Source organism: Polypterus senegalus, chromosome 8 (assembly GCF_016835505.1).
Source record: "Polypterus senegalus isolate Bchr_013 chromosome 8, ASM1683550v1, whole genome shotgun sequence".
Classification (NCBI taxonomy): domain Eukaryota; kingdom Metazoa; phylum Chordata; class Cladistia; order Polypteriformes; family Polypteridae; genus Polypterus; species Polypterus senegalus.
Genome location: NC_053161.1, coordinates 166881430 through 166901183, shown reverse-complemented (window position 1 = coordinate 166901183; position 19754 = coordinate 166881430). Strand labels below are relative to the sequence as shown.

The 19754-nt window shown below is 43.4% G+C and overlaps 1 protein-coding gene across 1 annotated transcript in view; it reads right to left on the bottom strand.

Moving 5' to 3' along the window:
• Positions 1–19320, bottom strand: part of LOC120534441 (NACHT, LRR and PYD domains-containing protein 3-like) — a 59972-nt gene extending 40652 nt beyond the window's left edge. The window contains exons 1-3 of the mRNA XM_039762013.1: positions 19267–19320; positions 10743–10808; positions 8938–10663 (exon numbers count right to left, since the gene is read on the bottom strand). Coding sequence (XP_039617947.1) covers positions 8938–10663; positions 10743–10794 — 1778 coding nt within the window. The 5' untranslated portion in view covers positions 10795–10808; positions 19267–19320. The remainder of the gene's footprint in view (positions 1–8937; positions 10664–10742; positions 10809–19266) is intronic.
• Between the last annotated feature and the right edge of the window lie 434 nt (positions 19321–19754).

The window sequence follows — 19754 nt, the reverse complement described above, 5'->3', positions numbered from 1 at the left end:
TTGTCAAAGACCGCGTACACTATTAGATTCACAGTATGGGGTAGGGGCTGCAAAGCGGATTTCAAATCTCATGTTCCCTGTTTTCATCAATGAGAAATGGTCCCCGCATTCTTGATCTGGCGTCAAATCAAAGGCAAACAGGGTGTAACCTTTAGAGAATTCAGAACGGCTGATGGCTAGAGGCTGGTCTTTCAAGTGTTTTCCGGTGGCCAACACCAGGTTGTAATATTCTCGAGCGGTGGTGTCATTAGCAAAATTGGGCTGAAATGGTTTGGCGGGAATCTGTTCTCCGTCCAAATACAAGGCCAGGAATTCCACATGGTTATGTTTGAAATTGAAGGGGTTTCTGGCGTAATCCCCGGAAAAGGCGTCATTATCCACCATGCCTAGGACCACGTACTTGGGTAATTGTCCCAAGAACAAATTCTCCTGATTGCTCACCCGAATCCCGGCCGGTAAACTGAGAACTTTCATATTCACTCTTTCCAAGGGGTACTTGGCGTTGGCGTTTGTGAGTGCGTGTGCGTGCCCCAATTTCACCGCCGCTGAAACTTTAACTTTCTTGACAAAGAGAGCGGCTAAAATGTTTACTTTGTAACGCTTCGGCATCTCCGGACATCAGACAGAATTCATTTTTGCTACGCACCATTTTTATTCTGACGTCCACTCCGTTTAGAATTAATTTTTCTTGAAAAAATAGGTCAGAATGAATAGATCCAAGGAGTTCTACTGTCTTACCCTGGGCGTATAACCGTTTCTTTTTTTGAACCCCTCATTCGGACCGTCCAAGGTTGTGTTTTCATGTTCGTCGGCCGAGTCTTTGTAAAAAAGACCCGTACCAAATTGGTACTTGAGAGTTTCACTGCTGTAATTTAACAATCCCTCAAAAAGGGCCCTATACGGGTAAAGGTTGGAACTCTGGGATATTAGCGATCTCCCAGGGTTACATCCACTTGTGAGAATAAAGCGGCTATCGGATAATTAACAAAGGCTACCTTGGCCACGGGGGGTGGATTAGTTCCGTCGGCATTGACGATTTTGCAGCGGACGTGTAGAAGCGTGTTATTCAGGTCCAAGTAGTCTTCCCCATTCCCGGTAATCAGAAACTCCAGCGGGGCGACTTCAGATAGAGCTGAGAGAGGGGGGACCTCGACATAGATGCTTTTTTCTACACTAGTCTGAGTATAGGGTACCGTAAACAAGTCCAGTTCGGATTTCACACACTCTTGAGACATTCGATGAACGAAAGACATCTTGAGTTAAAAAATGTTTTTCGATTTCTTTTTTCTGCGGGGCGGACTTATCCTTGTGGCGGAGAGAAGAAAATGAAGTAAAAGCTGAGAGCGCGTCTTTTTGATGATCGGGGCTGGTCGTGACCCGGGAGGCCTCTTACGTTTAGTTTTCCTCATCACCATTAGGCCAGCCCCAGCTTGATTTTCTTCGTTTCCTCGAGTCATCGCTCCTGACACGGCTCCAGCCACCACGTCTTTGACAATATTCTTAGCGGCTGATTTAATGTGTGGCTTGACAATTTCGAATCCTCTTTTCAGGAGAGGCAAAGCTCTTCTAAATAGCCCTCGAAATATCCCTCCGATCCCAGAGCCGTACATCACTGGGGACCCAGAGAACCCGGGGAGTCCGTTACCGGCTTGGGCTTCATAATAATGCACGTAAGGGTTGGGGTCCAGGTAAGATCTCATCTCAGTATTAGTCGTGTATACACCTCTTGGAGGGTCTGAAATGTAACTTGACTAGGACCTTGCCAAACTGAAATGGAACCGCTTTGTTCTGATCCGTCTTTATTTCAATGGTCAAAGTATCAAACTGATTCTTGCTAACCGGAACGTAGTGCGGTTTGTCGTAGGTGATTGTGGTAATCTTATTCATCTCATCCTCAATATGCGCATCTCAAGAGAGGGACGTAGCTGTCTCCGACTCTTTGGTGAGAAACAATGTCGCTGTAGGCGTACAAGGAATAAAACCCGCTCTGATATCCGGGTAAGGAGCTTCATTCACCAGACCAATAGTTTTGTCCGGATGAGCTCCTAGAATCCTACCTAATTGTCCCTTGACATGCAGAGTTTCATCCTTCACAGTGTTTGAGAAATAGAATCTACGCTTTAGAGCTATAGCGGAATTTCGCAGGGTCTGATGAACGGGACTCCAAGAATTTCGAATCTTTCAACACCACTTCATTCATCTTGTCTGACACTTTCTCGACACTAGAGTAATAGCCCGCGGGAATACTATAAAATTTAGCTATTAGCGGATTCACCAACATAAATTCATTATCCGGTTTGTCTAGGGTATTCCAGGTGTGCGGATACTGAATTTCGGCCAATCCAACTTCCCAGGGGCCCTGTAGTTCGATTGGGGCGGATAATTTGACGGTAAATTCGCGATGGTATTATTAGGGAAAACATCTTGGGAAGAATTGCTGGGTAGTACAACGTAAAAGCTTTTCTCTCCATTGTGATCAGACCGTGAATGAAATACTAATTTTGATTCTCAGTATTTAACGTCTTGCGCATAGCTTTCAGGGATCCAACTGTTAAACTTTTGGGCCCCCGAACCATTTCACCAAAATATGCTTTTTTCTACGGATATTTTTTTTCGCCAAAATCTTTTCAATCCTAAAGACGTCCGTACCTCGAATCTTTTGTAACTCGGCGTCGTAAAACGAACCTATAATGTCTTCACCGTCATAATCCTTGAGCTTGTAGACGGGCGGATCCCTGGGGACTAGTTCAGAAACGGTAAATACCTCGTCTGAAAAGGTTTGTTCGTAGCCCTTGGTAAAAGGATTCCGGGATTTTGATACTCTGACCGTATCGCCGACTTTGAATTTATATTTTAGATTTCTTTTGGTTTTAGTTAGGCCGTATAAGTTTTTAAAGACTTTCCAAGAATTGGAACTACTCACCTCAGCAGGGGCCATTTTATACCTCGGTGATAGCTGAGATTATAAGATTTCACCAAGTCCTGTAGCCCGGCAGATAGGACCGGTATTCCGGGAGCTGAAATAACGCCACATTTTGGTCTTCAGAGTTCGATTGAACCTCTCCACCACCGAAGCCTTTAATTCACTAGCTGTGGTGAAATGTTTTATCCGTGTTTGTTGATCAGGCTTTGAAATTCCCGATTGAGAAACTCTTTACCGCTATCCGTCTGAAGTTTGACGGTACTCTACCTTCCTCCAAAATTTCTCGAAAAGCCCTGGTTACTTCTTTACCCGTTTTGTTTTTCAGAACCCTGACCCAAGCGTATTTAGAAAGAATATCTATACAAGTCAGTAGATACTTGTAACCTCTGTTATACTCGGACAGGTTTGTCATATCCGCCAGATCGACCTGCCATTGGCGTCAATATTGGAAACATACACCTTATTCCTTTTAAAATGGATTCTGGCCGGTTTATGTATCGTGTAGGTGTATTGCCCAGATAACCAATCTGACACTTCTTGGGACCCAATATGGTGACCCGCTTGCGAGAGCTCTTTTCAAGGAATCCTTACCCCCCAAGGATCCGGGATTCTCAGAGTTATAATATGTTTTTTCCAAGACCTGCTCCATCGCCGGTGATAAAACAGACACTGACACCAGTTAAAAATTAGAAAACCTTTATTTAAGAGTCTGAATTTTTTCAGGCGTTTGTGTTTTCAGGCTCAGAAAGACCCATCAGCTCTATCATATCATCAAGTTCCAGGTCATATTTGGTCCACAGATTCATATGACCCTCATGATTAATATTTCACTTACAAAACTCATTTGCCACACGCGGGTTACACAGTAGGAGTATTCATCCATTTCATAAAATGACTGCATTACAGTATCATGAATAGAGCTGGTACTTTCAAATTCATCTACAGTCTTTTCAACCACTACACATATTTTGGGAATCGGCAGTAGAATATTAAAATACCGAGAACTTTAACAGCTAGTCGTTTCAGCCAATATTTACGGAAAATATTCAGAATCTTCTGAAAGCGACCTTGACGGTAGCCGATTTCAGGTTCAAAGAGGCATGTATGCCTTACCTGGGCAGGGTGATTTATACCACAGCCTTGACATTCTTTTTTCTGGTCGCAGTAGACAATAATGTCCAGCAGAGAAGTCATCAGACCTTTAACAAGCTGCAGGGCCTTTTCCAGGTTTCTGGCAGTACCCCATCGGGCAATCCATATTTGTCTCAGAAAGTCCTATCAACATCGGCTCCTGCGAACTTGTTTGTGCACCCAAGGCTGTCCTGGAGCTAGGTAAGAGGTTTCTGTCTGATCGCCATTAACGGAGACGCCAGTGTCCGGCTGATCACCATTGGCTGTGACGGGGGGCGCACGACTAGACCAAGGAAACTGGAATCCGCTGTCTGTCTCAAGGTCTCTTGACCAGAGAGTGTAATCAGGCCGTATAGTAAAATAACGCGGGTCAGATTCTTGGTGGTCCTGAAGGCAATCCATCCGGCCAGAGTTATAGAAATGGTAAGATTCAGGTCTTGAAGCTGCAGTCTTTGGAGGCTTAGGCGGAAACCCGAGGCTGTTACGCGGCATCCGTCATTTCAGAGTCCGGAGTTGACTATATGCGAGAGCTTTTAAAAGCTTCAAAGAATTCTGAAACGGTCTGATCCTTTGTCTGGATCCGTTGACAGACTGAGTATTTATGGTAAGAGGGATGGGGCGTGGCGTAAATAAAGGGGGGTTTTACAATTCGTCGTCTCTCGATTCGAACGATGTTTCAACCAGTTAGTCCTTTACCGGGCCGTCGCTTCAGCTTGCAGAATTCAGTCCTTGAATACTACAGGCGGATGACATTTTTCCTTATCGATCGCGCATGATTCTACCATTGTTTAGCACAACTTGACCCGTTCCTCGTCGGTCGCTCCAGCTTGAAGAAACTCAGGAACAAAACATCTTTTAACCTTTTTCAAACGATCCTTAGAATAGAGCCTACGGAACTGATGCTTCACCGGCGTCGGTCATAGATTCCATTTTTTCTTCACAGAGTGTTTAGAACTGAGGAAAATGCCCGACTTTTTATACAACAGTTTCAGAAGTGTCCCAGGAAGCGGAGGGCCAGACATCATGTGCTGCAGTGAGGCTTAGGCAGGCCATTCAGTCTGGGTATGGATAGGAACATGCCTGAACTTGTCCAGGGACCGGCTGCAGCATGCCTGAACCTCTTGGAAGAGGGGTGGGGGCTGGGAAGTGGTGGGGGTGGTGATGGGTTCAAGGGGGCCTAGGCAGCCCTTGGGCATGTCTGAACTTGCCCTAGTGAGATGGGGCAATGCAGGGGGCAGGGGTGGTGGGGGTTCAAGGAGGGTGGGGGCATCCATCAAATTGCCCTTGACAGTTTCCTGGGGAAAACAGATGGCTGGGCTAAAGGTCAACAAACAACCGGTGGTTGGGGGTGGGGACTTCCTGTCATTAATCAACAGGGGCCCGGATCAAGGTCATCCAAGGTCAACAAAACAACCGGTGGTGGGGGAGGGTACTTCCTGAAAGGTCATCCAAGGTCAACTAACAACAGATGGTGGGTGGGGGCGGGACTTCCGGTCTTCGATTAAAAGGGGGCGTGGTTTAATCTCATCAATCAAACTCGGATTAAATTTTGACAGAAGCCGCCTGACATTATACTACTATAGCGGGTTGGATAATGGATGGATGGATGGATAACAAGAATAGGGAAATAGAAGAATCCAAATCAAGTGAAGGATCAAATGTTTTTGAGGATGTTTGTAACAAAGTGGACAAATGACAGCAATATACAATTCAAAATGTATGTGGAAATGTTGATGAAGTCATTCTGGATTACAAAATATGGAAAGAGGTCAATCAATCACCTTTGTTTTATATAGTGCCTTTAAATACTCTTTCCATGTATTGTTATATTGAACACAGACTGGTGAAGTGACTCATTTGGGGTCATACAGCATGTCACAGGCAGGAATTGAACCCACGTCACTTGAATGTCAACTCCAGCACCTCAGCCACTGAACCACAGAACTGAGAGTCAGCATTGGACAAAATGACAGAGGAGCCAGGACACGAGCTGTCAGACAGAGAAGGTGTGAAGAAAAGGCGGCCATCCCAGTAAATTGAACTTATCAGTCCTTATGTGTCTTAGGTGGACCCTGAAGATGTTGATCCATCCATCCATTTTTTAATCCCACTTATCCAGAACAGAGTTACTCCAGCAAGCATGGGGATCAGGGCAGCAACAATCCCTGGACTGGATGCCAACCCATCACAGAAAGTGTCCAGTGAGACAAAGTCTTTTAGTATTTTGTTGGTAAAAGTTTTTGTCAAAGTGTAAATTTTAAGAAGGGTTGGATGTCTTAAATTGACACAAAAGACAATCAAACGTATAACATGAACAGGACGGTGGCACAGCGGTTAGCAGCTGCCTCACACATCCAAACACCTGGATGAAGGTCTGAATAAATGAGCGAGTTTACTGTTTGTTTCTGATTTATTTCATCTGTCTTGCCTTTAATTTAAATTTTTATGCTGAAAAGACTTAAGGGTTGGTTGACTTCACTTTTCTTATAGCAAGTAAGCAACCCTGTAGGACGTTTTGTTATCATTCCTTTTCTTAAAATCAAACAACAAACACAGCACCACAGATGTGGCTCACCTGAAACATCACAGAGGGAGACAAAATGAATGCTAGTAATGACAGACCAATTATTCTTACTGCTGTCATATATGAAAATTATGGAAATAAAATATATATAACATATTGTATCTTCTTATATAATATGCTGCCGTGGCTGTTCGTTTGTCTGTCCAGGATTTTAAATCACCTGTAGCTCTCAAACCGTTTCACGTATTGACCTGAAATTTGGAACACATATACTACGTGACCTCTACTGTCCGCTTTCGGGGCGCTGACTTTAATTACTCTTTTTATTTTTATTTTATTGTAGAATCAACACTCGGCAGTAGGGCGGCCGTGCGGCGCATGCATACGGGCGCCGTTCTCATCCCTACCTCCTTCTCCATCACTTCCCCTACATCCTAATATCTTAAATCATTCCTGAGGCAGATGGAAGACTTAAGTGCCAGCTTAAGTGAATAATTAAGAAAAGCGTACTAAGTAATTGAAACACAAACACTGACTTAATCAGTTTTAACGTGAAAAGATGCCTATGAAAGAAGAAAAGAAGCGGGCTGCTAGGGTGGAGAAAAGAAGATCTGCTCAGGAAGCAGCAAGCGCATCAACCTCTGAGGAAACGAATGCTAAACGTACAGAGAAAGAGGATGAAAACTCGGAATGGGCAAGTCAAGCGTATTCACTGCACGTTATTGTGCAGTACGCCGTTACTGGTATAATATAATTTGGAAATAAATTAGAATAGGGTTAGGGTTAGGGTTAGGGTTCTGCCAATCTGATCATTTAGATTTTTATTTTTTGGGGAAGCAATCGAAATCAACATAATTCACGTAGACTTTCCAAAAGCATTTGTCTCAGTCATCCGACACCAATGATTAATTCTGAAACTAGAAGCTGTAGGCATCAGAGGTGACCTACAAAACTGGATCTCTAGTTGGTTAACTAGCAGGAGACAAAGAGTACAGATAACAGGAGAATGGAGTGAGGACATCAGTGAAGTCCTTCAGAGTTTTTCCTTGGACCCTCGTTACTTTTTCTGAATTTTACTAATGATGTTAATTCTGGTACAGTTAGCAAACGTGTCAAATTCACACCTGACACGCAATTTGTAGGGATGGCAGACATTGAGGAGGCAGCAACAAAAGGATTCAAAAAGACCTGGACAAGCTTCAGACCTGGGCGAACACCTGGAAAATGGAGTTTAATGTAGGAAGTGCAACGTGCTGCATGTGGACAAAAGGAACAGCAATTATAAATACAAGATGGAAGAGACCTCTGAAAAGGATTTAAGGGTTTATGTCAATGCACCATTTTCATTGACTAAGCAAAGTATGGAACATTTAAAAAGGCAAATAAAATGTTAGGTTATATCATAAAAACTGTTGAATTTAAGTCAAGGTACATAACGCTCAGACCATATAATGCACCGGTGAGACCACAACTCAAGTATTGTGTGCAGTTCTGGTCACCACAGTACAAGAAAGACATTGCAGTACTTGAAGGAGTCCAGAGGAGATCAGCCAAGTGCATCCTGGGACTTAAGGACATGTCCTACTGTGACAGACTCCGAGAATTAAACCTGTTTAGGGGGGCAATTGGGGGAAACCAGTCTCGGTCCAAGGTGTGAGCTGTACGTAGCCAGGGGACAGAAGGCTACCGGACCAGCAGGAGAGTCAGCTGCACTTGCAGATTGGGCAACTCCCCCATTGCAAAGCCCGTATGGGAGAAGCAGGAGAGCCGCCAGTTAAATGCGAGAAGCCATCAGATTTTTTTTTATTTAAGGGACAACTTCCTGCCATGGGTTTAACCTCATTTTAAAGGCTTTGTTTTTTTGTTTTTTTTGGATTTTAACCTCCACTTTTGACCTGCTTTTTTTTATGGATTATTTATTTCTTAACTTTTAGCACTGCACTTTATTTGGACACCATTTAGCTTTGATTGTTTTTAATAAAAGCACACTTCACACATTCCCTTGCTCCACGTGTGATTGGACCTCATTGCACAGCTCATCCGGTTACATTACTGATGGTGTTGGGTTCAAGGGCTCCCAAATCTGGAAGAGGGAGAGCATGGAGCAGGACCCGCACTGCTGCACCGCTACATTCCAAGTCAAAATCTTAATAGTGGTCTGCTTATTCCAAGGCCTAAATATAAAAGTAGTGGTGAGGCAGCCTTTTGCTCTTAGGCACCAAATATTTAAAATACTTTATCGATACAGATGGATCATTATAAAAAAACACTAAAGAACATAGTGGATTTAAGGACTTGAATGTAACTTCACAGTGTTTGCAAACTATAAAACTAAACTTATGAAGGTTTTATTACTCACCTGACACATCTACAGCAGCTGAGCCCTGGTGCCAGTCTCTTGATGCACTCTGGGGTGAGTTTTGTCCCTGTTAGGTTAAGCTCCTCGAGTTCTCCACAGCAGCAGATGACATAGCCCAGCACAGCACAATCCAGAGGAGATAAAGTCATGTAACTAAAGTCCATTTTTACATCCTTCCCCACAGCGTCTCTAATTAATTTCTCATTCTGAGCCTCATAGAGCCACTGACACACTCGCAGAGCTTCACTTTTATCTGCACTCTGCAGCGACCATTTAGCATTCTTTTTCACCCACTCCAGTATCCGCTTTACTGTCTTCATCTCAAAATCTCCCAGAATTCCCTCCAGTGATTCAAACACAGAAGACCTGCCCAGCCCTGCCAGGAATCGAGTTAGAATCTCAAACCGGCCATCTTTACATGAGTCGAGCTTCTTAAGCAGCTCTTCTATGTCTGCTGATGGATCGAGGTAGAAGGAGCAGGCAGCTATGAACTCCTGTATGGTGAGGTGATAGAATGTGTACATTGTGCGGTCCAGAGTGCTTTCTCTTGGTGGGATTTCTTTAAGTAACCCTGAGAGGACTTGAGAGGGCAGGACGGGATGGACACCAAAGCTCGACATCTCAAATTTGTCAAAAAACACAAGAATCCTATTGGCCAGCCCATAATAGGCCATCTTTCCCAGGCTGACCAGAAGCCCTCGCTGGTCCTTGGCTTCTCCCTTGTGATTGGTCAGGATGTTACGAATGAACATCACAAAGAGCTCGGTGACAGTTCTGGGGGCAGCTCCTCGCTCATCTTCAGGTGTCATGAAGTGACTCTTCAGCACAGAGCAGATAATCCAGCAGTAGGAAGGGTTGAAGCACATGGCGTACAGAATGGCATTCTCCTCCACATACTGAAAAACCTTCATACTCAGTTCAATGTCACCAAAGAACTTCTTAAAGTATATCAGCCTTTGTTCAGGGAAAAACCCCAGGATCTGTGCAAATCGATCAACCCTGTCCATGACCAAGGCCTGCAGAGCTATTGGTCTGCTTGTGAGCAGAACTGAACAGCCCTTCAGTAATGTCCTTCGTACCAAGCTGGTGAGCAAAACATGGACAGGAACATGCTCATCTGGGTCTGAACAGAGCTGCTCATGTGTGTGCTCCGGGTTGTGTTTGTACTCATCCAGACCATCAAGTATAAAGAGGAGAGACTCAGGTTTCTGTAAGATTTCTCTCAGTCTCGGGTCATTGAGATATTCATAGTGCTTTACGATGAGCCTGGTCAGAGACATCTGCGGCTCGTTCTCATAGTCTAGGAGGTTGAGCTCTCTAAATTTAAACAGGAACACAAATGCAAACATTTGGTGCCGAGTGCCACTGGCCCAGTCAAACATAATCTTCTGGACCATGGTGGTCTTCCCGATTCCAGCCACTCCACTGACCACTGCAATGTGAGAATCAGTCTCACTTTCAAAGCCCCTATTAAAAAGCTTCTCAGTCCAGCTTCCCTTACATTTCTCTCTTGTCTGCTTCTTCACCATCTCTTCATGAATCCTCCCTATATTCAAAAGTTCATGGTGCCTCTCATTGTAAGTTCTTTTGTACTGACCAGTGAGCATCAGATCAGTGTATTGAGTCTCAAAGTCCACAGCTCTGGTGTGGGGATCCCCAGAAAATGCCTGATCCTCCAAAGTTTTTGTGGATTCTAACACACCTGCTTTGTGTGTCTCATGGAGATCTGAAAGTCACAGTGACAATGAGTTAGTCAACTGAGGAGCAGCAGAATGGACAGACTTGTACTGGAGACGGTGATTTACCTTTAATGTGAGCCTCGATGGGAGGGGTCTGGAGACTGTCCTGAATGTCCATCAGGAGGTGCAGCCCTGAAAAGGGAGGACAAGATAAATATTAAGAATTTAAACTTCCTGAAAAACCCAGAATTCAGACATTTTATTCAATGTAACCCTGAATTCATTCCTTGTATGTCTGTCACAGATTTGCACAAACATGTCAGTCCCTTCTGGCCAAAAGCTTAAAGCAAGAACTGGAGAGCAGATCAGTAATGGGCTTCATCTGGCAAGAAAGTCAAGTCAGAGAAACTCATACAGTGGGCATAACAAGTGACATTGTCACCATGGAGTGTCCAAGGAAATCCTCATCCAATAATGTGAGCACCTAAAGCACCTAAATGCATCTCAGTTGTTCTTCACAATAGTCAACAGTTTTAAAAACATCGGAATCAGAATTCACTTTATTGGCCAGGTACAGTAACGCATATAAGGAATTTTTCTCATTAGCACTGATGCAAATGCAAAGAGAATGCAATTATAAAAGATAAAATAAATATATAGAAGTCCAAGATGTGCAGGTACACATAGTGTCATGTATTCATGATTAGAGACCTTCCAAGGGGCTCAGGTAAACCAAAAACATAAGACAGCTGAGCAGGAGGGATTGCCACTGCTAATTGTATCTCTGGTTTCCTCCAAAGTATCGAACAATCGCTGTGAAATAACACCTTGCCCCATGTCCGCCGGGTGTTACAAGCACCGCCCTTTCTGTGACTGGAGGAATATAAATGGAGCACCAAGGCTTGGAGGTCATCTGAACAAAAGCCAACATGGAGAGCTCAGCAAATATATTACAGTGCAAGACGTATGATCATTTTGTTGCCTTGAAATTTGGCACGTCCTATGGGGCACTGTTTTGAACTTCTTTATTATTTTATTATTAAAGATTTCCAAAGCCTCAGTTATTCTTCGGTTCACACTTGGCATAGTCTCACGGATTGCCTGGAGAGGGATGGATGACCAGGGAGCTGCGGTGGTCACTCAGACAGGCTCAGACAGCCGAACTGGCAGGGGTTAGAGCCAGCCAGAGGGAGCATGTGCAAGGTCCTTCACATCTGCTAATGCCCCTCTGGCAGCTCAATGACATAAAAGCATAGTTTTGGATTTTTGACTGGAAAGCCAAACAGCAGCACTGCCCGTGAGAAGAAATGTTTTAAATTGTGGCCCCCTTCCTAACAGACAACATACGGCATGCTTATTTTGACTTTGATGAGCATGCTGCTACCAATTATGAGACATTTAAACAACAAAATTTTGGTTTGATTTGTGCCGACACACTCTGGGCTAATTTGCAAGCACTCATTGAAACCATAGAGTGGAGAGAAAACCTGGGAACTAGATAATGAAACCAAAAACACAGACCAGTTTTGGGGAACCAGGGAATGACATCATCCAATGTCCCACCCTGGGTGACCTGACAGAGTACAGATGTTCCCAATTTCAGAAGTACAGAAGTGTAGCCATGCTTAACCCTCTTGCCCTTCCTTTTCCAGGCAGCACACAGGTGAATGGACTCTCTGTTGTCGTTCTGTTTGACCTGAGAGTAACATTCCCATTGTTGCCCACCGGTATATCCTGTCATAACAATATGACAAAAAAGAAGGCCTGCCTTACCTGTACAAGGGGGTCCTCAGGTTACAATGTCTCGACATACGACATTTCGAGTTTACAACGCTCACACCCATAAAAACTCAAAAAAATTGAGGCGTGAGAAGGAATAAAGATAAGGATTTTTTTTTGTGTTACTACAGTACAGTGTACAGTACAGTATATTCATGTCCTTTTCCTTTTTCTGTGGCTTAGTTTTGTTTTTATGTTCTAGATTATGATTTTGCAAATGTGTTAGGATAGGTAAGTGACTTAGGCTAGGGTGTGTTTCGACTTACACCAAAATTCGGGTTACATCACTGTTGTAGGAACGGAACTGTGTCGTAACCCGAGGACCCCCGTATATACAAGGAGATATGGCGGTACCCCAGTGGTGGTACCCCATTCTGTTTGAGCATGTGGGTATGGACTTAATGAGTCTGCTTGAGCCTTCAGCAAGGAGGCAAAAATACATACTAGTTATAATTGATTTTGCGATCCGCTACCCAGGGGCTATCCCACTGACAACAGCTAACTCCAAATCCATGGCACAGGCCGTACTAGCGGTCATTACAAGTGTAGGCAAGCCCAAAGAGGTCCTAACCAACCAGAACACACCCTTTATGTTGTGAATGTTCTACTACCCCCGGAAAGACGGTTTTGTGGAGTGCTTTAACCAAACATTAAATCAAATGTTGTGAAAGGTGGTGCAAATGGATGAAAGAGTCTGGGATCAGCTCTTACCCTTGGTACTGTTTTCCTGTTGCAAGTTCCCAAAAGCCTCCATGGGGTTTTCACCGTTTAAGCTGTTATATGGGCGTCAACCCACCACATTGTTGGTCCTGTTGCAGGAGAGCTGGTAAATGGAACAGGCGCCCCTGACAAACATCTTGGAGTATGTCTCTATAATCTGAGGGGAACAGTAACAGAGCACCTAAATAAAGCCCAGTGTATGCAGAGCCACCTCTACAACCATGCCACTGGTCTTCGGGAATTTCATCCGGGGCACAGGGTCATGGTTTTAGTTCCTACATCCCACTCTAAACTTGTCGATCATCATAAAATAAAAGAGGAAGGCCTAATGGATTACCTCATGATCTAACCCAACCAGCAACTGCGTCTACCACATGCTGTAAACCTACTGAAGTCTGGCAAAGACCACAGAAGGTACATAAGATCCTCCCCTAGCATCACACTCTTCACAGAGATGACAGTGCTTCATTTCGGGGAGTCTCTGCCTCCTTGCAAGTGAAACTCAGCACGGCCATTGCAGAGGTGAGCGAAGTTGTGGACTCGAACCCTGAATGGATGAAGGTTGTATCCAACATCATCATCATCATCACCATCATGGAGCTTGTAGTGTGATGATAAGGGAACTTGCCTGCCACGAGGACAGAGGTGGAGTTGGAGATGAAAAAGATGATTGAACTAGTGGTCATTGAAGAACATAATAGCTTCTGGTCGAGTCTCATCATCCTCATCCCCAAGGTGAACAGTGACCTAACCACATCTCCTGCTTCAATGCGTAACCCATGTGAAGGGTGGACAATCTACTAGAATGCTTAGACGGGGCCCACTACCTGCCCACCCTCAATATGTACAGGCAGATTTCCTTAATGGACTTGATCAAGGTAAAAAGTGTGGGCACTGGCATTATCGTGTCCTTTCCTTTGAGTTGAACAGGGCCAAGTGAACTGTGATGGAGAGACTGCAGTGACCCCCACAATACCTATTGTGCTGCCTATATTGATGACATAATCATTTACTCCAGCACCTGGAGGAACATATTTGTAATTTTTACTTGTCATTTACACCTTCCATGATTCTGGGCTAAAGATTAAACCTTAAAAGTGTTATTCCAACCTCACGGAAGCTAACTACCTTGGGTGCATGATGGTGCATGGACATGTAATACGTCTGTGCTTAAAAGTTGTAGCCATTCATGACTGGTCCCCTGTCTACAGACTAAAAGGCAAGTACAGGCCTTCCTGATACTGGAGGGTTGCTACAGATGATTTGTGGCATGTTTCTCAGAAAGGACCGTGCAGTAGAATGGAACCCTAAGGCCAAGGCAGCATTCAGTGAATTGAAAGAGGCTCTGACTTTGGTTCCTCCAGTCCAACCCATCTGACACTATTCTCGGTGCCATGTTCAGTCAGAACGTCGATGGAGCTGTGCGCCCCATCATGTACCTCAGCACAAAACTGTTAGACCGGGAGACAAGTGATGCTGCCATAGAACATGAGGTACTCACCATCAAAACTATGGTATTACCTCTTGGGTCAGGAGATTACCCTGGTGACAAATTACACACTCCTTCAGTGGCTGGTGCTTCATGAAGTGTAAATCTCTTGGTCACCCACTTGTTCCTGGAGCTTAAGCCCTACGTGTTGGTGGTTCATCATCAAAAGACAGTGTCCTCGACTTCAATGTGGATGCCCACTCTCAAGTCCAAAGCTTCATGGTGCAGTCCACTTGTCCCTTTGGGGATGCGCTGTGTCACACATGCAGGGCTAGGGACCTTCCAATGGGCTCACATAAGCTGAACAATACTACCACAGAGCAGAAGGGGCACTGCTGCTAACAGTAACTAGGATTACCTCCACAGTATCTACCCATCACTGGGAGCCTAGTACAACCCCTGCCAGGCATTGCAAGTAAAACTCTTACCGGGACCACAGGAATATAAATGTGGTACTGAGTTTAGGAGGACATTTTCTCACTGACTGATGAAAGCCAAGACAGAAAGCTTAGCAAATACATTATACTGCGAGAAGCATGATCCTTTTTGTTCACTGGCAATTTGGCATGTCCTGTGATACACTGCTTTGAACTTTGTTTTCTTTTATTATTATTAAACTGATGTGGCTGAGTGACACCTCAAAGGTTTTCAAAGCTTCCAGTATTCTTTGCTTCATAGTACAGGAGATGCTAAGTAAAACCTCAAACATGGTTAGTAAGAATAACTGTACGTAGAAAAAAAAATGATCTTTTAATGTGTTATTGTAGCTTTCACTGCACAAAAATGTTTGCAGAGGTAAGTTTTTCAACAGGTGGTGCACCTTGGATGAGTCAGATCAGCAATGATCATGATGGCATGCTACCTAAAGCTGGACTCATATAGAGTTTAAATGGGAGGTAAGTTACGGCCTTCCATCTTTTCACAGGTGCTGATGGTGTGCTGCAGGTTGACCTTAGACTGGGCAGAGGCACCAAACCAGATAGTTATAGTGGAGGCTAGAATGGTCTCGATGATGGCTATGTAGAACTGGACTATTATCATTTGGGGGAGATCAAATTGCATCAACTGGCGCAAAAAGCAAACAAATGAAATTTTATTCGTCACATACAAATTATACACACAGTGCAATATGCAGTGAAATGCTTAGCTGCTAAGTCCAAGGCTATACATTAAAGAAGAACGTGAGAGGCAATAAGAGTAATATAAGTAAGAAACCACTTTTTAAAAATATTGATAAAAGTCATTACTTATTATCCTCATCATACTCATTATATTGTCTCTCTATTATAAAAGAAAATCTTGAGACGAGACTATTTCCAAGAGATTTTTTCCAAGTCCCGCGAGACAACACTATCCCGCCCTCCTCTCAGCCATTTTTCAACCACTCCCACGGTCCTCTCATTCATGTGAATGCTTTTCTCAGACACAGTTCCTGCGTTATCAGCTCTTATAAATTTGAACGTTTTCCCCACTTTAAGTTCCCAATTAAAGAAAGCTTATTATGTCCACATGCTATTGAAGAATTTCATCCCGAAGGGTTATCAACAGAAGAAATGAGTACAGGGGTAATCCTAGCATTGAGAAACGATGAAGTCAAATGAATTAACACGAAAAATGTTGATCAGTTACAGGGCAAATTGGTTAAGTGCGTATCAATAGACAACGCTGAAACAGTTGGTGGTGAATGTGTGGAAGATGAAAACCAAAACAATAACTTACAAGATCCCATAGAATATCTACACCATCTGGTCTTTCACCGGCCGAATTACTGTTGAAAGAAGGATGTATCGTAATGCTGTTGCGTAATTTATGTCTGAGTGATGGACTACGCAGTAGGACAAGATTAGTTTTATTCAAAATTGGTGGAACAATTATGACAGGTAAAATTTTAACAGGCAACAAGAAAGTTAATGTAGTACATCATCAGGGGATAACATTAGACACTAAAGGAGATGATATGCCTTTCGTATTAAAACATTTACAGTTTCCCGTTAGAATAGCTTTTACAAAGACAATTAACAAATCACAGGAACAAACATTCAAAAAGTCAGTTTATTTATTAGAGAGAAAGAAACGAAATTCACTCACGGGTAGTTATACTTTGCGCTGTCACAATGTAAGTCCAAACATGGAATCAAAATGCAATGCAATATTGACGAAAAGTTAATTCAAAAAATTGTTTTTACTGAAGTTTTACAGTAAAAGTGTAAGTTTAAAAAGTATTTGCGTATTAATTTCAAAGCCAAACAGAATGAAAATGTATAACGTAACGAAATCCTCTGACGCAACAAGAAACATAATTTTCTTTCAATTTCCATCCATCCAGTTTCTAACCCGCTGAATCCGAATACAGGGTCACGGGGGTCTGCCGGAGCCAATCCCAGCCAACACAGGGCAGGAACCAATCCTGGGCAGGGTGCCAACCCACACAAACACGAGCCAATTTAGAATCGCCAATCCACCTAACCTGCATGTCTTTGGATTGTGGGAGGAAACCGGAGCGCCCGGGGGAAACCCACGCTGACAACATGCAAACTCCACTCAGGGAGGACCCGGGAAGCGAACCCAGATCTCCTAACTGCGAGCCTAACTACTATGGTTAATTACTTGCTGTACTGTAAAATAGTTAGGTACATATTGCATATGTAACAATTCCCATGAAAATAACAATCTGTTTAAATTGTACATCCACTTCCTCATACGGGAGCGGCAGATCTGTGAAGTTACTTGCGTGTAGTGCCCGCCTGGAGGTTGGTGAGCCCCTTAAAATGCAAGAACATTCTGTGATGAGCTTTCTTGAGATTACACTGAAGGTTTTAATTCCATTTAATGTTTTGTGACAGCACAGTGCCCAGAAACTTGGATGACTCTGTTGTCTCAAAGGCCAAGCCATTTTGAGCAAGTGATAGGTGAGCAGGTGTCTGTTTCCTGAAACCTATGATCCTGAGTTTTTTGAACGTTGAGGTTCAAATTGTTATGGCTACACCACGCTTTCATATATTCCAACTCTCATCTGTACATGAACTCATCACTGTTTGAAATGAGGCCTATTAGTGCAATGTCATCCACATGTTTAAGAGGTTTGACAGACAAATCACTAGAGGTCCAGTCCTTTGTATAAAGTGAGAAGAAGAGTAGTGAGGAAAGGAACACATTCCTGGGGCACACCAGTGCTAAGTTTGAAATGGGCTGTCTTGTATGTGTGCCCAGCCACACCTGTCCTGTTTCCTATCTGTAAGAAAGTCTGTAATCCAACAGCCGATTGAACAGGGCAGGTTGACCTGGGTGAGGATTTTTTTTAGGAGCTCTGGGATGATAGCATTAAAAGCAGACAAACAAGATTCTGACATATGACAAGGTGTTGGTAAATAAAGATTAGGCCCAAATTTATTGCAACATTCACAAATTAGTTAGCTCTGTATGCAAACTGGAATGGGTCCAGGAAGTCTTTTGTAGCATTCTTGAGGTCATTCAGATAAGGTGTTCAAAGGTCTTCATTACTACAGCAGTTAAAGCTACTGGTCTGTCGTCAATCTAGGTCTGTGACCATTGAATTTTTAAGGTACTAGGATAATGATGGAGGTCTTCAAGCAGGCAAGAACAGTGCACAGATGCAAAGACTGGTTGAAGATGTCTGCAAATACTGCACAACGCCTAAGTGTGGAAGGGGAAATAAGGGCATGGCAGCTTTAAATATTGTGCCTTTTGAATAGGCTGCAGACATCTTTTGCAGTGATGATGGAAGGTGGAAGCTGAGGAGAAGAGGAGTGCAGAGTAGTAACAGTGAGACCATCAAGTTGGTTTATGTCCCATTGTCTTTCAAAGTGACCATAAAACTGATTTAATTGATAAGCCAGACTGGGATCAAGAGACCTGCTTGATGTTTGTTTCTTGTAGTTAGTGACCTGTTTAAGGATTCTCTAGACTAATGCGCTGTCATTTACAGAGAATTTGTTCCCGCTGCTTTTCTGTGTACTTTTAGAACCTTAAATCCCTTTTCCGCAGTATACTTGGCTTTCCTATATTCCTCACGATTTCCAGATCTGAGAGCACACTAGCTGTCCTGACACAGTCGTCTGAGCTGTGGGAGGAATGCAAACATCTTCACAAAAACTAATAGGTGAAGTGACAGCATCAGTACATTTGTGTGTGTTGGAGGTGGCAGTTTTGAAGCCACTCTAGTCTGTACAGGGAAAGCAGATCTTAAGCTCCCCTATTGCCTTGCTTGTCCACTTTCTGACTGTTCTTTTGACTTGCACATACACATATGCAACAAAACATGCTGTTAAAATAAATTTTATTGTTGTTTAAGTTCTAATGGCCAGTTAAATCTATACTGCTGTATCCGCTCTTTATTATTTATCTTCTTTGATTCTACCAGCTTGATAAAACATTCTCAAAATTAATGTACAGCATGCCCATAAACATTACCAGTTACTCTACCATGACTGGGTACTTTTAAATAAAGCAGTGAACCACAAACATTGTTACATGATATGCAATGAAGCTGACACAACATGGCATACTCGGGACAAAGTTTTTGTTTCTGACATTTGATTACATGCCCCGTAGTACAGACCTCATCTTTATTCCCACTGGGACACTTGTGCCACCCTCAGTGCCCTTCAAATTCAAGAAAAAGATATGAAAAATGTGACTTACTGTAGTGAAGAAGCAGCAGCAGACTCCTTGACTCAGGGAAGTGCTGTGTGTTGTGAGGCCGCACCCGAGACTATGACAGCTACCTGTCTACATTGCAACACACTCTCAAACCAGGAAGTGTGCTTTGTTACTAAGGCAATCAAAAATAAACAGAAATGTTGTCTGGTGAGTCTTTGTCAGTGCCAAACAGTGCCACTTTACCAACTAGTGCTCCTCTTTTACAGATATAAATACAATTAGAACAGGGACATTTATCAGTTTATTTGGATAAGACAATAAATCTTGTTAGGGGCAGAGTGGTGGCTCTGTGCTGGTATCCCAAAGGTTGCCGGTTCGAATCCCTATCACTTCCAAAAGAGATCCTAATCTGCTGGGCCCTTGAGCAAGACCCTTAACCTTCAATTGCTCCCGGGGCACTGTACAATCTCTGACCCCAAGGGGTATGCGAAAATTAACAAATTCCTAATACGAGAAATTGTATAAGAATA